Source organism: Pseudopodoces humilis, chromosome 21, assembly GCF_049639895.1.
Source record: "Pseudopodoces humilis isolate 2021_Gansu_Grassland_sample_001 chromosome 21, ASM4963989v1, whole genome shotgun sequence".
Lineage (NCBI taxonomy): Eukaryota > Metazoa > Chordata > Aves > Passeriformes > Paridae > Pseudopodoces > Pseudopodoces humilis.
In genome coordinates, this window is record NC_142220.1 from 6,026,005 (window position 1) to 6,049,816 (window position 23,812).

The window sequence follows — 23,812 nt, forward strand, 5'->3', positions numbered from 1 at the left end:
CCTCCCTCAGCTGCTCACTGCCAACATCACCCTAAACTTTTCTGTCCCCTGAGGACATCCATCTCCTTGCTTTGGATATATCCCACTATCCCAAAATGTATTGGAATATTCCTGAACCTTCAGGTCAGCTTTGCTGCTGCAAAAAACAACTTCTGATCATATCCAGCCTATGTCACACCGAGATCTCATTTCCTTCCCCAGCAACAGTACCATCTTTGTGTCAAAAACATCAGGACACAAACAGGTCTTGCAGGACAAATCTCCAAGGGTGGCCACCCTGTTGACATCTCTCCCCACCAAAAGAGCTGCCAAATAGTCCCAGTTTGGATGGGGCTTAAAACAGATCCCAAAAATATTAGGTGCCCAAAGCACCCTCTTTGTGCTGTGGCACGCAATGTCTTTGCCTCAGGAGAAGACCAAAAGGACAACCCAGTGTGCCCAAGCACTGGGAATTAATCTCCTGTTATTGCTCAGTGAGAACAAGCTGCTCCTCGTGGTCTGGAGTTAAATCTGCCTCTCTTCTCTCCAGGCCAAGCAGAATCCTTGAGGCTTGGAAGTGTTTCCCCCCTCCTGCCAGCAGTGCAGAAGCGTTGCCCTGTGGCAACCAGCAAAGACATGGGCAGTTACTGGTTCATCCACAGTGTGATAAGAGGTCTTTGCTGGTCAATTAACTCCATCCTCCCTACTGCTGATGCCAATGCATTTGGGAAAAGTGAAATTAAAAGGAAAAAAGTGAGAGGAAATGTGCAAAGTGTTGTGTGAAGGTAGAAAACCACTGGTTTGGGGATATCAGGATGCTCAAAGCTATTGGAGAAGGAAACAGCAAAAATCTAGGGGCAAAGGCAACATCCCTATGGATTGGAGAGCTCAGCTCCCACCAAACACATGGCTGGAAGTCCAGAATCTTGTTGCTTCTATGAGGCATTTTAAATGTTCTCACAGACAATTTCCACAGCTACAGGAACTCATCAGGTCCTCCCAAAAACAAGGTGGGGTGGGGTGGAGAGGCCAAGGACAAGCAGAGATGTGGCCACCACATGGAGCCCATTTTCTGTTTTGAGAACAGAGGGGATTAATGGCTGGGGAGCATTTGGGAAAGTCAGAAGTCTTGCATGGATCAGTGGTGCTCCACAAGGAAAGAAGGCTCTGCAAACCAGGACAAGAGCCCTGGCCAGAGCAGTGGGATGCTAGGGAACATCTGGTGCCTTGCAGGGCTAGGAGAAGCTGTAAGGGCTGGGTGAGCTTCACAGGAGAGGCCAAGAACCTCATCCAGCAGCTGCTGGAATTGGCAGAAGGGAAGGGTGGGTGGACATCAATGGGGAGCCAAACTGGCAACAGATCAATGGGTGGAGGCCATGCTACAGTGGAAGAAAACCATCAGAAGGCAGGAGGTGAGCCCACCATCACCTCCTCCAGCCCAACAAACAGCCCCTAGACTGCACTGATGGTGACCCTTCAAGAATTTAAAATAAAAAAGGCAATTCAGGTCTAAACTCAGAGCTCTGGATGCTACTGCTGGGATAGGGGCTGCCTGGAAGAGACGGCAACCCAGGAAAGCCTCTGGGACTCCCCTTTGCCCACCCACCACTGCTCCTTGAGTGCACTGCCTGGAGTGTACTCTTCCCTTGGGACAAATCCATGGGACACTGCAGAACTTGCAACTTTTCCCACCCTGCTCCCAACCCAGCACCTAGTGCCAGGGGCTCAGCTCCACAAGAGCTGGGGCACTCCAGGACAGCCCCAGAAGCTCCCTGAGCCCTCACCTTCAGCCAAAATGAGGAGAACTGCACCCCAAGGTCAGCTACAGTGGTGCCTCTCCAAGAAGGTGATTGTTAAATCTGCACTGTCACAGATCTGGAGCCCCTAAAAGATACAGAATCAGGTTTAAAAGAGTAATGGACTATTTTAACTATGGAGCTGTCTTGATATGCCAGAACTGTTCATACTTATAAAAATAAATATTAAACACAGTAAAGACCATCTCCAATATTGTACCAAACCAGTTCAGACCTAAATCAAAAACACCCTAAATCTGTATTTGTACTGCTTCAAAAATTGTACTGATTTGCTTAGCTGACAACGCCTCAGAGAAGGAGAGGAGGGAAGTCCAGCATCTGCAAATCACCAGGAATGTTTGCAGAACAGTTAATCAATTAAGGAAGAGAAGGTGGTGGGCTAATCCTGCCTCTTCTGCAATGTCCTTGCAGTGCTGGTCCCAGGATGGGATGTGTGAGGTAGGAGTTGGCCAGGACCCAGCTCCCTGTGACTGCGGCACAGGGACACCCACACTGCTCCATTGTCACCTGCAGACTGCAACCCACCCACGAGTAGGATCCAGGCAGGCTTTTGAGGATGGCTGGACATTTGCTGGCCAGTTGAGGGCTGCAAACCCTGCTGTGGGAAGGGCAGAGCTGTCTAGCGAGCAGCTCAAAACAGCAGGAGCCCAGGGAGAAGTGCCAGCTGTGGCAGATGCCAAACAGCTCCCATCACAGGAATGCGCTTGCCAAGGCATGGAAATCAAAAAATACTAAAGGAAAGAATTCTTTTTATTCACCATTTGTGTCTAGAGAAATGGAGCTGAGGAGCAGACACCTTTTCCCTCTTGCCACTCCACTGTGGCTCCGATAATAACCCGGCATCCACCTGAACTCTACTTCAGGTTCAGGACTGGTGGGAGTCCTGGAGCAGGGACAGCTTCCCACCTCACACCAGCATTGTGGCAGCTACATCCCAGCAGTTTCACAAGGAAGCAACAGGTCTCACTGGTGCCCACAGCCACAGCACACACATTCCTGCAGGGAGAGAGTGTCCCTGTACCCCAGATTTGCAGTCTCAGCCAGAAAAGAGATAAAGGATGGAAGAAATGGGAATTTTATCCTGAGAGGAGGAAAGAGAATGAGGTTTGAGGTTTGAGCAATTTAACATTTGAAAAGAGTCTTGTTCCAGAAATACACATGGGTAGAATGTATTTATGGATGGGGTTTGCAAGACCCTCACCAATTTTTTGCTCCACCCTAATCCACAGTGGCTAAAATCTCTGCAGAAGCAATCAGCTCTTAGGTGATTTTTTTTTTTTTTTTGCAAGGGGATGGGAAATTCAAGTACCAGACTCTCAGGGAAGGAGCACAGATTCAGTGCCCAGCAAAAACAGGCAGGGTTTTAAATATCACCCACCAGTTGCTCCTGCACAGAATAACATAACTGCAGGAATTGTTCATCAAATGATTACAGTAAAAACTGAAGTGATTGAACCTGCTCAGAGAGAAAAATAAAATCAATTAGTAGATAGAAGATGATGCTTTAAAGGTGATTTTTTTTCTTTTCCAGTCATTCACCCAGCTCCCTGGCTGAGCTTTATGAGCAGTGCACACTCAGGGGCACACTCAGAATTATGGAACAGCACACTGAAGAAGCAAAGAAGGAAAACACAGAAGGTTCTATCTCCTGTTTCTCTGTCTCAAAGGTCATGACCAAGGCACTCAAAGAGCTTTTCTAGAGAGAAAAGCATGTGCATGACCATTGTGGTGCCTACTGAACCAGGCATAAGCCAAAATACCATTGTTTTGGTCAAAGAGTTTTAAATCCTGCAGTAACCTGGAGGTCCCTCCAGCAGGAGCCTGGAGCTCTCAAGGTCACAGCATCTCTTTAGAGTGAGAAGCTCTTGGTGCTGAGGTGAGCTGCTCCATGTCAGGGCATCACACCCCAGGGCTGACAAACACTGAAATCCTGACATGGCCTTGTTTGCACCATGACATCACTGTTCAGCCACAGGCTCACCAGAACCCCAGAAGCCTATTTTCTGCCCTAAATTAGTCCTGCAGTGCAAACACTGCTCAGACTGACAGCTGCTGACCAGAGCAGGGCTGCCAGGCCGTTTGCATAACACGGTCCGGAGCACACTCGGCGGCGCCAGCTGATTCCTCACTGCAACAATGGAAAAAACCAGAAATCTTGGTGAATAAGCCAGTCTGTGTCCTAAGTCAGCCCTTGGATTTCCTCCCTTTCTTGAGCCCGTCTCGCCTCTGCACAGGCTCCGCTGGGGCTCTGCAGCCAGCCTCAGAAGCAGAAATCTCAACAAGCTCACAGTTATGTGCTCGGCTCTCAGCTGCTTGCTGCAGCCAGGAACTGGCTGGAAATCAGTTCAAAATGTTCCAGTTCCAAACCCCACCCCACAACCCCTGGATCTCTCTCTTCACACTCACAGAAGCAGGCACTGGGCTTTTAACAGCTTCGCTTTAGCCTGCTTTATTGGGAGAGCAGGGGACCTCCCTTGTGGTATTAATTCACCTTTGCCACCGCTACCCTAAGACAGGAGCCAAGGCAGATGCCACTCCCAGCTCCAGCAGTGATTGTTTTTTGCTTTGCTACCTCTCCATCCCTTCACCAACACCAATGCTTTTCCCTTTCCACAGCTCTGCCTTGAGAGCCACCGGCATTGCCACCTACCTCTACAGCACTGCCTGGCATTTCATATCCACCAGCCTATGTCCCACCACTTCCTTGCAGGTTCTGATGCTGCCCCACCCCTTGTTGGAAGGCCACCAGGTGTCCTGACCATGACCATATTATCCTCAACTGTGAAAAGACACAGTAGAAATTCAGACTGTATTTGCACTTCCTTTCTTGGCCAGCTCTTCAATGCAGCCTAGATCTGGAAGTGCTCAACCAAAATTTTGCATTGCAAGAGCCACTGCAGTGCTGCTAGCCTTTGGCACGACCCCATAGCTCTCCAATCCCTGGTTAGGCAAACTCCTCTTAAATCAGTGAAAAAAGGCACTCCATCCCCCACCAGGAACCTTCTTCTGTGAGAACAGGACCAGGTGCTTCTCCTCAAACCAGCTGGGGCTAAATAGAACCCTGCAGCCTGCTGGAAGCTCCAGCAAGAGGTGGCTGTGGAGCTTAGCAGTGCTCCCTGATATGCTGTTCAACCAAAACAGGCTGTTTTCCCCCCTGCAGACTGCTCAGCTCAGCAGGGACCAGGGAGGTTCTCCACAGAGCAGGTCTGCATTGGTTCTTCCTGAGTATTTGCCTTCCATTTTCCTCCAGAGATGAAAACTACATCTGCACATTGCTCAGCAGCAGGGCCAGGCAGCACCATGGACACTCCTGCCTGGTGCCAAGGGGTTAAGCTCACAGTAACTTCCCAAAGCCAGTTGTTTCCAACTGGCTGCTGCCTGTGGTTTGTGGGAAGGGATTTTGCTTTTTAATAACATTATAAATAGGGCTGTGTTCAGTATGCTGCAAACTCAGTTTCTCTCTCTCTCTCTCCCCCACCCATCACTCTCTTTCTCCCGCTTCTCTTCCCACCACACTTAATTCCAGATCTGACCATGACTGGGTCAGGCTTCCTCCTCGGTGTCCTCAGCCTGCTGGTGTGTCTTGTCTCCACCACGCAGGCATGTCCCCCCAGCTGCCACTGCCACGGCGGAGACCTGCAGCACGTCATCTGCGACAACGTGGGGCTGAAGAAGATCCCCAAAGTGCCTGAGCAGACACGGCTTCTCAACCTGCAGAAGAACAACTTCCCCATCCTGCCGACCAACGGCTTCCGCGACATGAAGAAGCTGGTGTCCCTGCACCTCCAGAGCTCACGGATCAAGGAGATCTCCAGCGGAGCCTTCCGGGGGCTCAAGAGCCTGGTCTACCTCTATCTCACCGACAACCAAATCAGTGTCATAAAGCCAGGAGCCTTCGATGATCTCTCTGATCTCACCTACCTGTACCTGGACAAAAACAAGATCCCAGACCTATCCAAAGGGCTTCTCTCCCCTCTTGTCAACCTCTTCATCCTGCACTTGGGCAGCAATAAAATCCGTGAGCTGAAACCAGGGGTCTTCAATGGGGCTAAAGATCTGCGCTGGCTCTTCCTCTCTGACAACTCCCTCACCAGCCTCCAGCCTGGGGCCATGGAGGATGTAGAAAACCTTGCTGTCCTCCACCTGGACAAGAACCAGCTGAGCAGCTACCCTGTGAATGCAATGAGTAAGCTGAGAGTGCTGGAGGAACTGAAATTTTCTCATAACCCAATTGAGGTCATCCCTGACAACGCCTTCCAATCCTTCGGGCGATACCTGCAGACTCTCCACCTGGACAACATGAAACTGAAGAAGGTGAGTCCTTTTTCTCTCCAGTTGCTCCAGATCAGAAACACTAGGCTAGGTTTTCTTCCCCGTTACAAAGCCCTTGGTTTGCTGTCCCTCCCTTGCAGAGGAGAGGGGAGATACAGGTCTGCAGGCTCTGCAGGCAGCAAGGCACTGACAGCATCCTGACGTGGCTAAAGTGAGAGATGAGAGAGCACACTCCTCCCGTCTGTTATTTATACAAAACCAAATTATCTGGAGCTGATTAAGCCCTCTGGATGGATGCAAGGCAGTGCATTCCCTCCCAGGCTGGAGGTGACACCAGACACTGAGAAAGGTATCTGGGATGTTCCAGGACAGTTAACAACCTTCCACACTCCCAGAAACAAGGTGAGGGATGAGAGGTGAGCATGTCCCTTGCAGTGGAGGGCACTTCCACCTTGCAGAGCTGAACTGCTCTGCCTCCTTTGCTCAGCCCAAGTACCTGCTGTAGGTTGGGAGGCTGAGACTCCTTGGATGGGCTGTGAATAGTCCTGGTTTCTTACCCCTGCCTTGCAGACAGGTAGGGGCACAGACCTTCACCTCCCTGCTGCCTCCCAACCCAACACGTTACAAAGAAAGGTTTGTTTATTGATGCTCTCTCAAAAGGAACTCTCGAAACATCTTACAAAGGAGCCCTGTTCTCACTGGAGGGGAGGAGGGACATTCAGGTATCCTGAAGGGCAAAACAAACCCCTCCTTTTTCTGTGAGAAAGCAGGATCCACGGGCAGGAGCATCACACTCAGGGAATCACTTGTGTTAGGACCTTTGAAAAGCCAGGCAGTGCTGCAGAACCCAGCACAGCATCCTGATGCAGCCTGATGTCCTGGGTGAATCCCCCAAGGCTGGAAATCTGCAGGCAGAACAGGACAGCTCTCCCTGGGATGATGCTTTGCCAGGAAGCCCAAAGAGCATCCAGGTGAAGCAGACTGGGACTGCATGGCAAAACAACACCCAACACATTCAGGAAGATGTGATGTAAAAGAGAATTTCTTCACATCTCAGTCTCACAGGGATGAGCAGATCACATGAAAGCTACAAGAAATGCATCAAACCAGAGCTTTCAAAGGGATATAGCATCCCAAAAAGCTCAACACCTGGAATTACAGCTTGTCCAGGTACAGAACAACACCAACTAAACCTGTTCAGTAATACTTCAGTATTTAAGCCCTTGTCCACTATGAGCATTAACCTCTCCAGTATGGGACTGAGCAAACTTAACACTTGAAAAGGATCAATTGACTTTACTAGGCAAGACCTTAGATGTGCTGTGACTGCACTTCTGTAGACTCAGTTCTAAGGCACTTTCAGTCAAATATTGCAGAATAATGTTGTACCAGCTAAAGATATCAGAGTCCCAAGTTATATGTTGAAAAAATTGGACTCTGGGGTGTTCCAGGGAAACAAACATCCTCGGTTTGACCAAAAAACAATGGCTAACAATTCTAGCCAGCAAAAAGGACTTTATTTTTTTACAGTTACCATCTGTAGACAGGAACTTAAAAGGCTCTTGTGCAGTCAGTGCCTCCTTTGCTCTCCAGCAGCCCAACAGGACTGCTTCCAATCAGTTTATGGTATCAGCACTAATAGGGGTGGCTTCTGCAGCCTTAGGGCTTGCAAATACAAAACTTCCAGCTCAATTTGATTTTCCCTTCAAATCCTCAAAGGCCTCATACCCAAACAGCCCACATGTGAACTTTGCACTGCTAAGAGACATCTAATCACAGAGGCACACGATCCAGGAAATCACCACCAAATGCTCTAAGTGTTGCCAGCATCTTGACTGCAGCTCTTTCTCCTTCACAAACACGCTGTCCTTAGGTCTTCCCTGCATGGCTGCAAGATTTTTGAGCTGATCAAGTATAAACCCATGCAATTCTACTCCAGCCTAAATTACATTTGAGCAAAAGGAAGGGCAGCCCTCAGGCTCCAGCACAGAGCTCCCATTCCACCTCAGCATCACAGACCCACGCCAGACTCCACAAGGCTGTGTTGCACAGGCCAGGACCCTCCTTGTACCTCAACAGGAGACAGGCACCCCTGTTACACTGCATATCCAGTGTAAATTAACTTAACAGCAGTACTCCTCCATCTAAATAAGGGATAAAAATCACCCTTTTCCTCCCAAATACATGCTCTGGCAGGCGGGTCGGCAGCTGTTAGCAACAGATGTGAACTCTTCTGATGGGGCTGGGACAGGAATGGGCAGCTGAGACAGTAACACCACTGTCCAACCCTCCCTCCCCTCTGCATGGCATGCCAGCATCCCTCAGAGCAGCTCCACTATCAGCACGGTCCAACCTCCCGAGGTCAGCTCAGTGTTGGAGGAAGGCCAGCAATGCTGACTGTCCAACAGCTACAGTGATCTGGGAGCCTCCTAGCTAAGCTCTAATCCCATCCAGCAATGCTTAATTTGGAAGATGACAAAAGTTCATGACTTAAAATAGTGCTTTTACTCTGTCAAGCTTTCCAGCTTAGAGAGCATGAACACACCCTGATGGTCCATGAGAAGTGCAAGGCTCTTTTCAGAAATGGGAGCACAGGTCCTGGGACTGGGAGGCTTTGGGAATATCCTCTCCAATATCCTCTCCAACCTTTGGAGAAAATTTTCCCCTGCTTTGAGAGGGGGCAGAAATGGTTTGTCATAGCCAAGAAGAGCTTTGTGCTTTTTCAGGGAGCCCCTCTCCAATCCATCACTGCAGTGAAGTTCCTGTTGAGGGGTTTACTTTCAACAACTTTCCAACTTGAGTAATCATGGGCTGAAAAATGCCAGGGATGAGGCCTCAGGGAAGAGAGGAGAGGTCTGCAACCTCCCTTGCTTTTTGGCAGCTTTCTTAAGGGAGGCTCTACCTTAAAGCCTCCCTGTCAACCAAGGAAACACAAATTTTACAGCATCCCTTGCAAAAAAATCCACTGGAAATGAGAAAAAAATGGAAAAGGCTGAGGTACTGGAAACCTGCCTGTATTTCTACATTGCTCAGATGCCAAGTGTAACTTTCCACTCAGAGCCCCCAGGCACTGCCAAAGTCTACAGCCCCTTCAGAGGCCACAAACATTCCTCCTTCAGTCGCTCCAGGACAGGCAAGGCAACAGGCCTTGGGAAGATTTCCAGCCTTAGAAAGGAATATACCAGAAAATACCTTCATTTAGAACAGAGAAGTATGGCTCAAAAATAAAAAGAGCTGCCAGACTTCAATTTATTTAGGGATGTGGCTGCAAAGACAATCCCACATGGATTTGGGACATAGCTCTCCTTGTAGGAGATTCCATCACCCATGAGCCCACCAGCCTGCTGCCTCTCAAGTGTACAGAGCTTCCAGCAAGCCAGCTCCCTGTTTACAGTTTCTTCTCTTGCTCTCTCCACGCTTCATAGAATGATAAAATAGCCTGGGCTGGAAGATACATTAAAGATCATCCCTTTCCAAAACCCCCTGACATGGGCAAGGACACCAGGTTGCTCCAAGCCCTGTCCAACAAGGCTCTCTCCAAGCCTTGAATACTTTCCAGGGATGGCACTTTCACAGCTTCTCTAGGCAACATGTCCCAGTGCCTTGTTCTTACGACACTCGAAGTCTGAAACAGAGGCCTTTAGGTTTGGAGTCCCCAATCCCCAGCTCCACGCTCCTCACAGAAACCTTTGTGCTTCAGTTTGCAGACAACGCGTTTGCTGGTGTGACTGTGCTGAAAACCGCCCACCTGGAGAACAACCGGCTCACCCAGCTGCCCCGAAACTTCCCTTTTGACAAAATGGAGACGCTGACAATCTCCCGAAACCCCTGGCACTGCAACTGCCAGCTGGCACCTCTGCGCAAGTACGGCACCGTCACACCCCACGCTCCCCGGGCTCCCCTGGGCCCCCTGAGCTGTGCCAGGACACTGCTCCCCACACCCTGCCCTCTGATGTCCATGCTTTGTCGCTTTTTTAAGCTCCTCTCTTCCTTTCTCCCTGTGTCAGGTGGCTGAAAGGCAACCGCACCCGTGCTGAGGACAGCTGCTCCACGCCAGCCCAGTACCGGGGACAGCCCATCAGGGACACCCCGGCCCTCCGCTCCTGCAAGCTGCCCACCAAGAGGTCCAGGAAGGGGAGCCGCCATTAAACACGTAAGGTGGATCCCTTTTAGTCGCACCAGAACCCCCAGCACCTTTTGTGGCATCGTTCTTAAACGGCACCAGGGTTTACAGCAGCTCATCCATCCAGCCACAGGTGTCTCTGCTCAGAGCTGCTCCATCTCTGGCTCCATGAGCTCCCACAGAACCTCCCTGTAGCATCAGGGGTGGAGTCACCTCTGTGAAACAAACATCGGGCTAAAGACAGGCCTGGGGCAGAAAGTAAGGGCAAAACATGTAAATAAATATGAAACAGAGAAGTAAGGATGCTGAAAATACACACAGGATAACTTTGAAACCTTCAGAGCTTCTACTGTAACATGGGAAAAATTTCATCTTTTTGCAGCAATCATTGTACATTAGGGAAAAACCCAAAAGCCCTACACTGTAACAGGGTCAATCATGCTTCAGGCACTATGGTGACATGTACCCTGTCCTAACAGCAAAGCCCCATATCAAGTCAAAATGTAATTGTTATGCAAAACACCATATATCAAAACAAGGGGGGATTTAGCCGACTCTTACCCTGAGCTGGGACCACACAAGCTTTACTTTTCTAACCAACTGGAGATGCTCAGCCCTTTGCCCTGTAAAGGTCCTCCAGGTCTGCTGTGAAATCCAGAGCAGGGCATTGCTGGGAAGTCTTGGCCCAGACTACCCAGCCCATAGGAAAGTAAATATCTTCCATAAAGGAGCAACTCTTGATCCAGCACTTCCCTTTCCACAGCTACAATTCCCTCCAAGACAGTCAGGTATTTAAAAACAATGGCTGTTGCCTTCAAATGAGTATCCCAGAGGACAGAGGTTCAAGACAGCAAATATCTTTTGGGTAAGGTGTCCTGGGCCAGGAGGTGATTCAGAGACCAGGCTGCCTTCCCCTCCACCAAGGAGCTTTTGCTGCCAGTTACAAAAGCAAACACCAATTGTGAAAACCAATCATACAGACACCTTCCAAGGCTGGAAACTACCAGGGGGATTAAGTTCAGTCTGCAGAGGAGCAAAAAAAGCCACAACCATCATCACTCCACCCCAAGCATTTTACTTTTTCCCATCCCAGAAATAGGCCTGGAGTTTGTATGGATTCCAGAGGACTTAAATGAGCCTGCAATTTTGTAAGCTTTTAGGAAAGGGACCTTTGCTCATTTGTTAAGGAAAGTGCAATGATCCTGCACTGCATTTTATGAACAGAGGTGCTCATTGTGCCATATTACGGCCATTTGATCCCCACTTCACTAAGGATATGCACAACAAGAAGAAGAAGGGAAATTTATGACCAAAATTTCAGAGATTATGCCAGCTGCTCTGTGCCTTTCTAAAGTGTTTATTTCTCTTGTAGAGCCAGAGGGTTTTATGGATTAGAGATGAAAATACCAGTCATTCCATACAGGGCAGGAAAAGTTCTGCTCTAAGCATGGAAAAACTTCAGTTTTTCAAACCACAGTACTTAAACATAGTTTATTATAGGTCTGACCCTTCTTAATCTTCTTTCCCTGCCTGATCTCAATCCCAGTTCACTCCTCCATGGTGAGAGTAAGAAAACCATGACAATAATACCTGTTTTTTTCTGTAGCACTTTCCATCCAGCTCCCTCAAACAGGTTTACAAGCGCTAATGAAATAGGAAAGTATTTATTTCAGTCTTGCAGAAGATAAAGCTCAGTGCATTCAGGTGTCAGTGCCAAAATGCAGGTTCACAAACCCACTCCAGTGCAGTGAGTATGAATTTTATGGCAGTACCTCTGACTTCATCATGCACCTCTCGAGAGCCAGGCAGCTGTCAGATACAGGGGTCTGTATTTCAGGGGTGAGGACTGACTGAGTCACTGGCTACATTTAAGATGAAAAGGTGCTTGGTTGTTTCTAAAGCTACACCTGTCCTGGATTTTCAGAACCAGGGCTTCAAAATAGTCCACTACTCTTGAAAATTTTGCTCTGAGTTTCCTTCCTTTGTCAAGAAAATGCTCCCTGACCATCAGCACTTTGGGTAAGATCCTCAGGATTTTACACAGAGAGTTGGCAGAGTAGCTCAGAGACAGAACAAACCCATTTCCTCTGCTGTGGGAAGTTGTAACAGCTCCTTGACTCCAAACTCTTCACTTTCAAGTATGGGCTTCATCCACTGATTTAAAAATAGACAAATGTTACAAGTTTACTGCTTTGCTGGAAAAATCCCCTTAAAGATGTGGCCTTCTCTCTTTTTTAGTGCTAGCAGGCTCCAGTATGGCCTGTCCTGGTGATGGGTCAATTCAACCATCAGAAAACTACTGACTTCCAAGTCCTTCCTTGAACTTCTCCTACCTATCAGGAAACACTTGTGATATACCTGAACATCTGCAGCCTCCTCCGAATCCTCGCTTCTCTGCTGATCACAAGGATGGAATCCACCTTCTCAATCTTTTCCAACATCTATGTACTTTAAAAGAGGCCTTTTTTAAAACTAAACTATGCATGACCATACTAAGACAAGCTAAGCTAGATCCTGCCGGTAAAACACAGTCATCTCTCCCAGAAGAAACATAACCCACATCCCTGATCAAGCAGCTGCTTGCTGTCTCTCCCATTCCAGAGGAGCAGGAGCAAATGGGAAGGCAGGAGCACCCCTTCCCCAGCTGCTTGATAAAGAAAATTGGTCTCAACCCATGCAAAGAGACTCCCCTGCCTTCCCATGGAGGGGATCCCTGCAGGCCAGGGCTGAGGGGACAGGTGAAGCAGCAACCAAGAGCCGGTGGCCCTGAGGCAACAATCTCCCAAAATTGGCCAGAAATCCTTGAAGGGAAGCAGTACTGGGAACCTCCAGCACTGGAGCCATCTGAAGACTTGATTCCCTCCCACTCTGTAGGGTCACCAAGCTGTCCAAGACGAGAAGGTGTGCATGGTGCAGTTGGCTCAGGCACCCCTCCTCTCCTTCCCACTCATTCCCAGAGTATCTACCAGGACACCAGGATGACTGTGGTTTATTGTCACAGCTATAACAATGCCACAGTTGCAATTCAACTATGTTTATAATCCTAAAGAGTTATATAAATATATGTCTATTTATTCCTCTGTAACAGTGTAAATGACCTTTAAGAGGGTGAAAACTCCTCTGCCTCCTATATAGAAATCAAATTGTATATTTTCTTATGTACATCTTCTGTATAAAGCTCTTGCTGCAAAGATGAAATCAACAAGTCTGTGTGTCTGTCTGAGGGCTGGAGGGATCAGGAGTAACATGAGACCAGTGGCACAAATATAGACTTAATCCTCTTTATCCCATGGGCAGAGCAACTGTTAGAGAGGGTTTTATTATTTCTCTTGCTACAAATCAGGAACATGTGACACCTAATGAGTCCTGGGCTCTCACAGTAATGCTTGAAAATATTTTGTGAGGCCAAACTCAAGTTTACTATTAAAATAGGTAGCTGTCACCTGACAAAGCTCAAGCAGCAGCACCAAGGCTGTCTCTGGTGTTTCCAGCTTGGCATTAAGAGCATCATATCTGGGAAAAAAACCCGGCTGCATCCAAGACAGCTTCAGGACGGATGCCCTGGATTCCCCTGGTCTGTGGCAGAGCACACAGTTGTCCCTGTAAAACCCTGCTGCTGGTGCAGCCAACAACAACAGCTTAATCTGACTCCCAGACCCACTTGTTTATCCATCACTACTGGCTGCTTCCTCAGCCTTGGGAAGCAGCATGATACCAAATTAATTTCCTTTAGGGTAAAACAAAACAGTCCTTTTCTGGCCCAGCCATTTTCATGCAGATGGCAGGACATGCCTAGGAAATGTGTCACCCAACAGGCCACTAACCCCCTTGCTGGTGGTCTGTCCCCACATGCAGCACATGCTGGTGGCTCTTGCACAGGCCCAGGGTGGTGGGACATGTGGTGGAGCAGCAGGACACAGGACCCAGCACATACTTCCCTCCTGGCAATGCAGCATTTGGTGCTGCACATGTGGATGGCACCATTCCCACGACTGAGACACGATAAAAACCACACAATAGAAAACACATTCACAGGAAATCCAGGATGGGGAAAGAAACTCGACAGCTCCACAGCAAGAGGAGTACAAGCACCCCCCCACAGGAACACGAACCAGCACTGCCTCTGCCATCATAATCCTGGCAGTGTGTACAACTGAACGTCAGTGAAAGTTTTGAAATGAGCAGCAGAATTTCACTTAATGACATTGAATGTGATGCCTTGTCTTCTTTCAAAGCTTCCTCCCCAGACACCTCAGCAGCAGCTAGGCAGAACCCCCACTTCTGTCTTCCAGCTCATCTGAGCCTTCCCTCTTCAGCCTGATCCCAGCAGCTCCAGGACCACCAGGTACCACTGTCACTGTGGTCCAGAGAAACCCAAATGCAGCGTCTCACCATGACAAACATCCCTTGAAGCTCTGGACACAGCAACCACAACTCACCACAAGCTCTGGCATGTGCATCTTGGTGATAATTGTCTTCATGATCTCAGGGGGAACAGGAGAACCTGCAATAATTCCTGGAAGAAAGAGGAAAGGACCTTGGAAACCAGCTGTTTATTCCCAGAAGCAGTCCCTCACATTGCTCTGCACTCCCAAATTTTATGCTGACAAAACCTGTGGGATACATTGGTTCCTGTCAAAATATTTCCTAAGTCTTTTTATGCAGGTCCTAGTTGTTCTAGAAGCAAAGGCTGCAGCAAGGCAAATTTGCCTTTCTCGACAGGAAAATAAACTCTGTAACACAAAACTAGTCCAACCTGCAATTCTCCAAAAATGGAAAGGTTCAGAGCAGAAAAAGGCACAGTTTTATAGTGGGACAAAAACACTCATTGATCATCACCATAAAGCCAAAAACCTTTCCTCTTGCCTTGCACGGAGCAGCCCTTTTGGGAGAGAGCAGATCCCACTGCCACCTGTTCCAACCTAGGATGACAGAGCAAAAGAGCAATCTATGGGCTTTGGTGGAGAGCAGGATGAGACAGGACCATTTTGCACATAGCAGAGATGATTAGGTAACCTGCTAAAATATTTCCTTATGCTCCAGCACCACCTTCTCTCCATACTATTATTATTGCCTCAAAAGGACTGGTGGACCCAGCTATTTCCAAGGTGGGCTGTGACAAGAGAGGAAGCTTCAGCACATGGTATCACATCCTCCAGCACTGGGATGAATGACTTCAGAAACAGGCAGGAAACTTCAGGTCTGAGAAAGAAATCTGAGCTTGGCTCTGCTTTAGGGACTAGACTGAGACACAGAAAGCATCTGCTGCCACATGGTGGTGGTTGGAGAGACAAGAATTGAGGAAAATCAGACTATTCCTGACACCTCCCCTTGCAGCTAAAATAGAAGGTCCTTCCCTAGACTGCCTTCAGATGAAGGAGTCCTAAAATACATAATGATGGAAGGATTCCCCAAGGAAAGGAAATGTAGCATCAAATTAACAGGGAAAACACAAGGTTCATGCAACTAAATTTTTCCCACCAGAAGAGACATTTGCTCACAAAATTAAATATAGCATCTCAGCAGGGAAGGAATATCCTGGTTCTCAGGATTTTTCCATTTGAGTTCTGGGACTTACCTCCCCGGAGAGTTGACAGGTCATAGGAGTCAAAGTCTGGCTGGGAGAGCATATCTATGTACATGGTGGGTGTGCCAAGGATGAAGGAGCATCTCGAGGAAGAAGGGAAAAAATGACGAAGCTGCAGAGGTGGAACCTGGGCGCAGCACCAGCTCAGCACCCAGCTCAGCACCCATCCCATCCCATCCCATCCCATCCCATCCCATCCCATCCCATCCCATCCCATCCCATCCCATCCCATCCCATCCCATCCCATTCCATCCCAATTCCCATCCCAATTCCCATCCCGATTCCCATCCCATCCCAATTCCCATCCCATCCCAATTCCCATCCCACCCCGCAGAACAGCAGCACAGAGGCAGGCACAGCAGATGTGCTGTTTGTCAGCACACACAGAAATACAACTGCATAAAATACAGAGACATATGGACACGTGTGATGCAGACACAGCAACAGCTCTTTTGTTTCCCAAGCTATACTTGAGGAACAATATGGAAATACAACTGTCCCAGCAGCAGAGCTGGACTTGGAAAAGGACAGCAGGTGTTCAGATGTGAAAACACAGCAGCCACAGCAAACCAAGACACCACTGTGCTTCCCAACCAAAGGCCTATGGTGACAGAAAACATCCCTTAATTTCAGGAGAAGGGTGACACACGCCCAAGCACAGCTGAAAAGGCAGACTGTGGCTCCTGAAGTGCCTGTGCAATTGAGTGCAGCAGCAAATCTGCCTCTCCCATTGTGGGAAAGAAGAGCACAAGCAAGGTCCTGGCGGGGGGCAAGGGAAGGAGCAGAGCCACAAGGCCAAGAACTGCTCCTCAGCAAAACAAAGTCTCACTTCTCTCGAGACACGGCCTCCAGCGCAGCCTTGCCCTCGAAGCTGGGCGATGGGAAGATGCAGGAGGTGCCATGCAGAGCCATCACCATGCAGCCTCCCACTGATGCCAGGCAGTGGTAGAGAGGTGCAGGGAGCCCACAGCGACACTCCTGGGATCAACCAGACAACAGTGAGGTGAGGAGACCTCCCAGTGTGTGTCCAGCCCATCTCCCTGCTGAAGAGCAAAGATCTGAGCAGAGACATTTTTCCTGATCCACTCAGCTGGAAATCTGACCTTCTGCTGTGTTCCTGTCAGGTGAAAACACGACTGGCACATCCTGTCCCTAATAAAAATTAGCTTGGGAAGTTTTTTATGTCAGTATTTCATCCTATAATTTTGCAATGTCTCTTCTTTGCTAGACTCCTTGGTCTGGTATTGCTTATACATTATGTGCCACAAGAGATGAACAGGAATGCTGTGAGAGGCATGAAATATGCAGGACTTGGCACATGCTATTCATTTTACTTTGTTTTTTATGAATCACCAAAGGCTCTGAAGCCTGACTGAAACAACTCATCTATTCTCTGGATACATCAGGAATTAGTACTTCAGAACTTCAAAAGAAAATATTTGTCTTTAACAATTTTTAAAAGAAACCACAAAAAGAGAGGTCATACCCTGATAAAAGATATAAGACTGTAAATATGACATGAAATGAAGTGATGTAAATCAAATTAAAACCTCATTCAACAGAATACAAAGCTAACATCCAGAGTCTTGTAATTATCTGAAATGAGTATTCACCAAAACAAAAAGTGATTAATTTCATGTTTTTCCCCCACAAAAAGATAACCTTTTTTGCCTAAAAAAAAAAGCTTCACATGAAACTGAAAAATCAATGAACTCCACTGAAATGCAAAATGTTATGCATTAACATCCCTCAATGTCATTTGCAGCAAAACATCCTGCCCTTCCACCAAGTGAACACCAGCATTTTCCACAGGTGTTCTCTCTGTTCCCACCAAACCCACCTGGTCTGTGATGCCCAGCCTCAGACCAACCAGGTAGGCATTATTCACAACGTTCCTGTGGGACAGGGTGGCTCCTTTGGGACTTCCCGTTGTCCCCTGGAAGACACAGGGAATTATGCAATAACACCACCTTTTCTGAGGATGAACTCAAGGGTGATTCCCCAGGCAGTCTCTGGGGTGATCTTGCACCTTTTTCTCCTATCAGACCTGGGAGACTGTTTTTACTTCTTTAACAGCACCTGAATCCCAAAAAATTTCCCAATTTCAGCTGAACAGAATTCACTTGGCACTGTCTCCATCAGCTCTTGACAAAGGGTTGAGTAAAAAGAAAAGGAAGAAGAGGAAATGCTAGAACAGTTTTTCCATCCTACTGCAGAAGCTTGAAGCTTGGTCTCAGAGGGAAATAGGAAGAAAATGTCATGTGTGGCATTGCACACATCTGTCCCCGTGTCCCCAGTGAGGAACCAACCCCAGGGCACGGAGCTGGCAGGGCACCTACTGAAGTGAACTGGATGTTGATGGGCTCATTGCAGGACAGGGACTGCTGCACAGCCCTGAGCTGCTTCACATGGCTGCTGTCCCCAGCCTGCATCACTTCGTGCATGTGGAAGGTGCCAGGCAGCTTAGAGTCGCACATGATAACAATGGATAAGTCAGGTAGCCTGGCAGAGAGAAAAATATCATCAACAATAACAGGACAAGGAGAAAAGTGCCCAGACAGGTGCACATTGGTCAGGGCAAACCTCTGGGCCAGCCTAACTTGTTCTCTTCAGAAGAGATGTCCTGTGGGTCCTTCTTCAGCAAAGCCTGTGTTGTGCAGCTGAGGGGACACAAGGCAGGACATGCCCGTGAGGTCAGTGCAAAGACACAAGATGTTCCTAACTCACCTTTTGCTCTTTATTCCCCCTGGACTGGATTTTTCTAGCTCAGGACATGACTGCTTTAGAATATCATAGTATTTCTGTGTTTTAAATTGAGTGGGGAACACCAGTGCCTTACAGCCAACCTGTGAAGGGAGACAGAAATTCATGAAAAGTCATGTTGGGTTGATGGTCAGGACATGACAAAGAGCAGCCACCACCAACACCAGAACAGGCTCCAATGACTAAAGCAAATTAGCCATTACAGCTGTGCATTCCTAAAACCCTCCAAAAGCAGTGCTGTGCAGTGCTGTCACTGCACACCCAGCATCCCAAGCCTGGATCCAGCTGTGCTTTTTCTCCTCCTCAGTGCTGGATTCAGGATGATTTTTGCTGGTCAAGAAAGCAGAGCTGCAGTCTAAGGTTCCCTCCTTGCCTGGAATCAGCACCCTTCATTGTGAGCACAAGGCAAACAACTGATTTTTCAGATTATGAGTCTCATCTCTAACAAAAAGCCCAGTCCCAAAATATGAATAAATAAATACAGTTAAATTAATTTGTGTTGATCTGGAATGAGGATTTTTGAGGAAATTTGGAAAAACAAGGATTTCTAAAATCTGCCTCTAAGATCAAGCCAAGATATTTTTGTGGAATTTTTGAGGTGTTCCTTTATCTAAGATTTTTCCACCTCTTTTAAAGCACTAGCTATTTTGAAAATGAAAACATTTTTCATTCAACCCTTACATTTACATAATCCCAAAACAAAACACCTTAATTACTCCAAGAACTTGTTTTTCTTTTTCAGCAGCAGAGATTTGCTGAATTTGCCCCAGATTTGCAAACTGTTTTCATCTTCCAAAATATGCATTTGTGTCCAATAAGCTTAATTACATAAATTATTTACTCAGCTGTTCTCATTATTTTCCCAGAGTCTGGGAAATAAGGAAAGGCTATGCCAATAAATTATTTTTAAGTACCCTCTGGGCTTTGTCAGAAAGGAAGATCAACATTTGCTCTATTTTCTGGAACAGGCTGGCCAGAACCCAGGGGACTGAGGCTGTTTTGGGCCTCTGCAACTTTTTACTACTAATTCCTTCAAACTACAATTCTGGTTGAACCAGCTCTGAAAAACAGATGCTATGTGGGGAGAGGAAGGCTGATTGAAGGGATGATGCTGTACAAGATAAGAGTCTCTGGTTGTGCTTCTTCCACTTGGTCTCAACATAAATGGCAGCAGACATGTCTTCAAAGAATGTAAACTATGAAAACTCATCATCAGTTTGCTTCTACAAAGCCCTGGAAATACAGTATGTCTCCAAGAAATGGTTATTCCACACATATTTCCATATATACCAATTGGACTGCACAGATAGACAGGATCCAACAGGAAAAGTCCTAAAGTCTTCAGAAATTTTGTTATACAAATAAACAAACACAAACAAATCCTCTGGTGAGGAACTCCAGAGATCCCAGTGTCGAAGGTGCATCATAAAGCTGGGAATGCTGGCAAATCTGGAAGGGCAAGACAGGAGCAATTCCCAGTGGAGCTGAAGCACATTCCTGCTCTTACTCCAACATTCCAGATTACATCATAGGAGAAAATCAGAGGAGATGAAAAGGAATACCAAAGCCTTGCTGGGGAAAAAGGGAAGAACTGAGTTGCACATTCCAGTAGAGAAAGAAGCCCAAGGACACCCACCCTGGAAGAGTTGATGCTCCACTGCAGCACTGGGTTCAACCAGTGCATGAGAACAGGAGTGACCAGCAGGACTGCTGAGGGGATTAAATAATGGATTAAACAAGAATTCAAATTGCAGCCAAACAACTCATTACAAAGTTACTGATACAAAATTAATTTGCTAAACATTATCCACTTTCTAGGTGAAACTAACTTGGATGGTGCTGGGAACATTCAGAAGTGGCTCCCTCTCTTCTAATATCAGCCTTTATAGCTGAATAAACCACAGTGAAAAAATTAGCTGCTTAATCTTAATTTTTACCCATCAAATGTTCAATAACCTGAATTCCTCATTATTTGAGCAAGGGACCCTGAGCAGTTTAAATTGATCAGTGCTCTGCACGTCACACACCCAAACCCAGGCAGGTATTCAAAGTGGCATGGTGGCAGGATCAGACAGCAGAGAGATGTTAAACAGTGGCAATGCCTAGGACTTAAATCAGCTTAAATCCAAGGCCTCAGACTTGAGAAGGAGACCTGAGAAGGAGAAATCAAGTAGACTGGTCCTTTCTGAGGTTCTGCTTTCAAGGCTGAGATCACAGGTGGTGATTTTTGCCCTGAGCAGGAGGGGCAAAGAGGAGATATCAAGTCCTGCATTTTTTCTCTCATTCTCTGGTAAATGATTGCTGACAGGGGTGGTTGGTTTGGGGTAGTACTGGCAGTAACTAGCTCTTAGCAGAGAGAGAGGGATGAGAAGGATACAGCAGGGGGGCAGCCACAGGGAACAGCAAGAAATGCAGCCACTGAATTGCAGCTTCATCCCTTCCACACATCCAGCACCAGCCCTGCTCTCCAGCCAGCTCTTCCCATACACCCAAATCTTAAGCAGCTCATCTGCACCACATCCCCACCAATCCCCTTCAACAGACAGCTCATGCCATACGAACCTGCCTGAGCACGAACTCCAGCTCAGAGGCCTGGTAGGCTGGATTCACAGATACCTGAAGAGCCAGAAACAAGAATCTGATCACCTTCTTCCCTTGAACACCCTCCCCCTAGCACAGATTCCAATAGAAAAGTTCCTCCAGGGTTAAGCCACACTCAGAGCCTCTCCTCCAACACAGAACTAACACAACAGGGAATCCACATTCACAGAAAATATATCTGAATTCTGTGTTTGTGTGGAAGAAAACAATTGGAAAAGAGATTTATGTGAGGTCACATAGAAAGAACGGAGCTTCAGGAACAGAAACCAGACCTCCTGTCCCACAGGAGTTGATCCAGTTGATTTAGTTGATCCAATCCACTAAACTAGATCAAAACTCTTGTGCAAGTCAGGTTTCTTGATGGACAACCATGATAACACCTTCTTCTACCCAGCTCTCCACAGAGTGGCCACTGGAGTTAAGTTCACCCACAGGTTCCTACCGAGCCACACTCTTCCACCCTCCTCCTGCAGACACTGGAATGAACCAGGATGGAGGAAATGCAGCAGAAGGCAGTGTACAGACCTCAAACAGTGCACTGCCTAAAAATGGTGTGTTTTGGTCATGCTATCAAATGAAAATTGGCTTTTAGGGATATGCAGCCTGGACTAGATTTTTAAGTGACTTTGTTCCATGCAGCAACACATTTCAAAGGGATCTAACCAGCTGATAAATGGTTAGGACAGCAGTGTCCCATATAAAAATGGTCCTGTAGTGAAAAGCACCTCTCCTATTAACAGCTGTTGCAAATACTTTTTTGCTGCTCCTCCCTCTGCAGCCTGCTTCCCTACAGCGTGGAGGACAAAGATGGAGAGAGCTGCACAGATCTTCCTTAAATACTTGATACAGCTATAGATGACATGCCAGGTCATGGGAGCATGGAAAAAAGGGACAAACAAACTTTATTCTCCAGTATTTCCTATTGCTTCTTTGTTTCCTTTCCCAATAGACTGCTAAAACCTAGACACAGCAAACTTCTTACCAGGATGATTCCTGCCTGGGCAGTTGCAAACTGCATGAGAACCCACTCATATTTATTGGGTCCCCACATTCCCAGCCGGTCTCCCTTCCTCAGACCAAGGGCCAGAAGTCCAGCTGCTGCTTGGTCCACCTGAAAAATACAACAAGAGCATCACACACAGGATGCAGTGGGGGATATTGGTCTCCAGGCACTGCTTTCTGGAGAAAAAGCATCATCAACAGACTGTATCTTCCCAGAACAGGCCATCAGCCCATGGCTGCAGCAGCTTCTGAGCCTGGAGCACAGAACAGCCCCTGCTCATCAGGTTGACTGTAGGCATAAAAATAACAAACCTGGAACAATACAACAAAGCAGGAAGGAAATCAAAATAGGCAATTATGTTGTTGTAAGTTATTTCTTGCCCAAAGACTATTTATTGCTAAGTTCCTCATCAATTCCACTTAGGACCAAGCCTTCCCCATATGCTGGGCCCATCCACACTGTTGGATCAGATCCAGCTCTGGAGGCATTAAAGAAACAATTGGATGTTGAACTCAGCACTCTGACCTACTTGACAGCATTGTGACTGGCCAAAGGCTGGACTCAGTCTTTGAAACATTTTCTAACATTAATGATTCTCTGATTTGTTAACTCAGCCACTACATTAACAACTACCTTATTTTGCAGGATGGTAAGTGTGTTTCAGGTACACAAATGTATGTATAAATACTCTGAGGCATTCAGGAAGGCTTTTATAGTTTTGTTAAGTTCTCAAATTTATAAAATCTGCCTTGTAGGAGATAGGAATTTGAGGAACAATTTCATTTAGTTCTGAATTACAGCCTACTTCTTAAAATCAGGGTGAACACAGCTAATCTTGTTTATGTGAATCAATGTGACCAAAACCATAGTAAGCCTAAAACCCCACCAAACAGTAATTTCCTATCAAAGATCATATAACACATTTATTAGAAACTTTCCAGGTAGTTAGTGCCTCCATTCCAAAAACAGAGAAACATATATTTGTATATGCACACACCCACACACATCTGTGAATGTGATATTGAGCCCTAGTCCTTGACTTTTCTTCATTGCCTTCATGCTTGGATAAAGATCTTGCCCACACTCAGTACCTCTGATAACCAGAGTGACTAATCCAGAAGGTGGAATCTACTCCAGCAGATAAAAACACCATGACTCAGATCATAACCCATCAGATAAGTGTGATAATTTTTAAGTATGAATGTTCATTATGGGATATTAGCATTTTGCATATGCCACTTCCTCCCTTTCATCTCAAGGCTCTGAGGAGGATGAAGGCAGCACACCCATCGGTGTGTGCTGGAAACGTGCTGTTCCCTCTGCACCAGGATAAAGGTCCACATACAACTCATCTCAGCCCTGAGCTGAGCAATGAAACTGTTTCCCATTTCTCCATCATACCTGCTTCTGTCCACTCACCTGAGGGGTGAATAAGGCACTCACCTCCTCTTTGAGCTGAGCAAACGTCTTCCGAACCCCATCCCAGCAGAAGACCACGGCCTCGCGGTCAGGAAAGCGCTCCACCGTCTCCTCCAGGCACTGGCCCATGGTTTTGTCAAGAAGGGGAATGTCTGTAGGTCCCTGGATGTAGCTGTTGGTCACCTTGGGGGACAAGAAGGGCATCCTTGTGTGCAGGGCACTGGGAAAGAAAAGAAGAGGCTATTTAA

The 23,812-nt window shown here is 47.2% G+C and overlaps 2 protein-coding genes across 4 annotated transcripts in view; one reads left to right on the forward strand and one right to left on the reverse strand.

The window, feature by feature from the left end:
- The window catches only part of ACSF2 (acyl-CoA synthetase family member 2), a 36,077-nt gene that overhangs the window by 6,265 nt on the left and 6,000 nt on the right, over positions 1–23,812 (reverse strand). For both annotated transcript variants that reach the window (XM_005526730.3, XM_088065474.1), the window contains exons 2-10: positions 23,589–23,784; positions 22,125–22,253; positions 21,104–21,157; positions 18,506–18,624; positions 18,118–18,280; positions 17,619–17,714; positions 16,608–16,756; positions 15,770–15,861; positions 14,631–14,707 (exon numbers count right to left, since the gene is read on the reverse strand). In XM_005526730.3, coding sequence (XP_005526787.2) covers positions 14,631–14,707; positions 15,770–15,861; positions 16,608–16,756; positions 17,619–17,714; positions 18,118–18,280; positions 18,506–18,624; positions 21,104–21,157; positions 22,125–22,253; positions 23,589–23,784 — 1,075 coding nt within the window. The remainder of the gene's footprint in view (positions 1–14,630; positions 14,708–15,769; positions 15,862–16,607; positions 16,757–17,618; positions 17,715–18,117; positions 18,281–18,505; positions 18,625–21,103; positions 21,158–22,124; positions 22,254–23,588; positions 23,785–23,812) is intronic.
- On the forward strand, positions 5,039–13,396 carry CHAD (chondroadherin). Of its 2 annotated transcripts, none has more exons than XM_014255900.2 (4): positions 5,039–6,110; positions 9,769–9,932; positions 10,076–10,226; positions 12,430–13,396. In XM_014255900.2, exons 1-3 carry the CDS (start codon positions 5,331–5,333, stop codon positions 10,215–10,217), a joined length of 1,086 nt encoding a protein of 361 aa, XP_014111375.2. In that variant the 5' UTR covers positions 5,039–5,330; the 3' UTR covers positions 10,218–10,226; positions 12,430–13,396. The 2 variants fall into 2 exon arrangements, with proteins under 2 accessions (XP_014111375.2, XP_014111374.2); XM_014255899.2 differs by having other exon boundaries at positions 5,042–6,110; positions 10,076–10,221.

Bases quoted from the DNA above. Each gene is read 5' to 3' on its own strand.
- CHAD (XM_014255900.2), top strand. From the start codon at position 5,331: ATGACTGGGTCAGGCTTCCTCCTCGGTGTCCTCAGCCTGCTGGTGTGT. The intron at 6,111-9,768 runs GTGAGTCCTTTT...TTTGTGCTTCAG, and splicing joins ACAACATGAAACTGAAGAAG to TTTGCAGACAACGCGTTTGC. The intron at 9,933-10,075 runs GTACGGCACCGT...TCCCTGTGTCAG, and splicing joins CAGCTGGCACCTCTGCGCAA to GTGGCTGAAAGGCAACCGCA.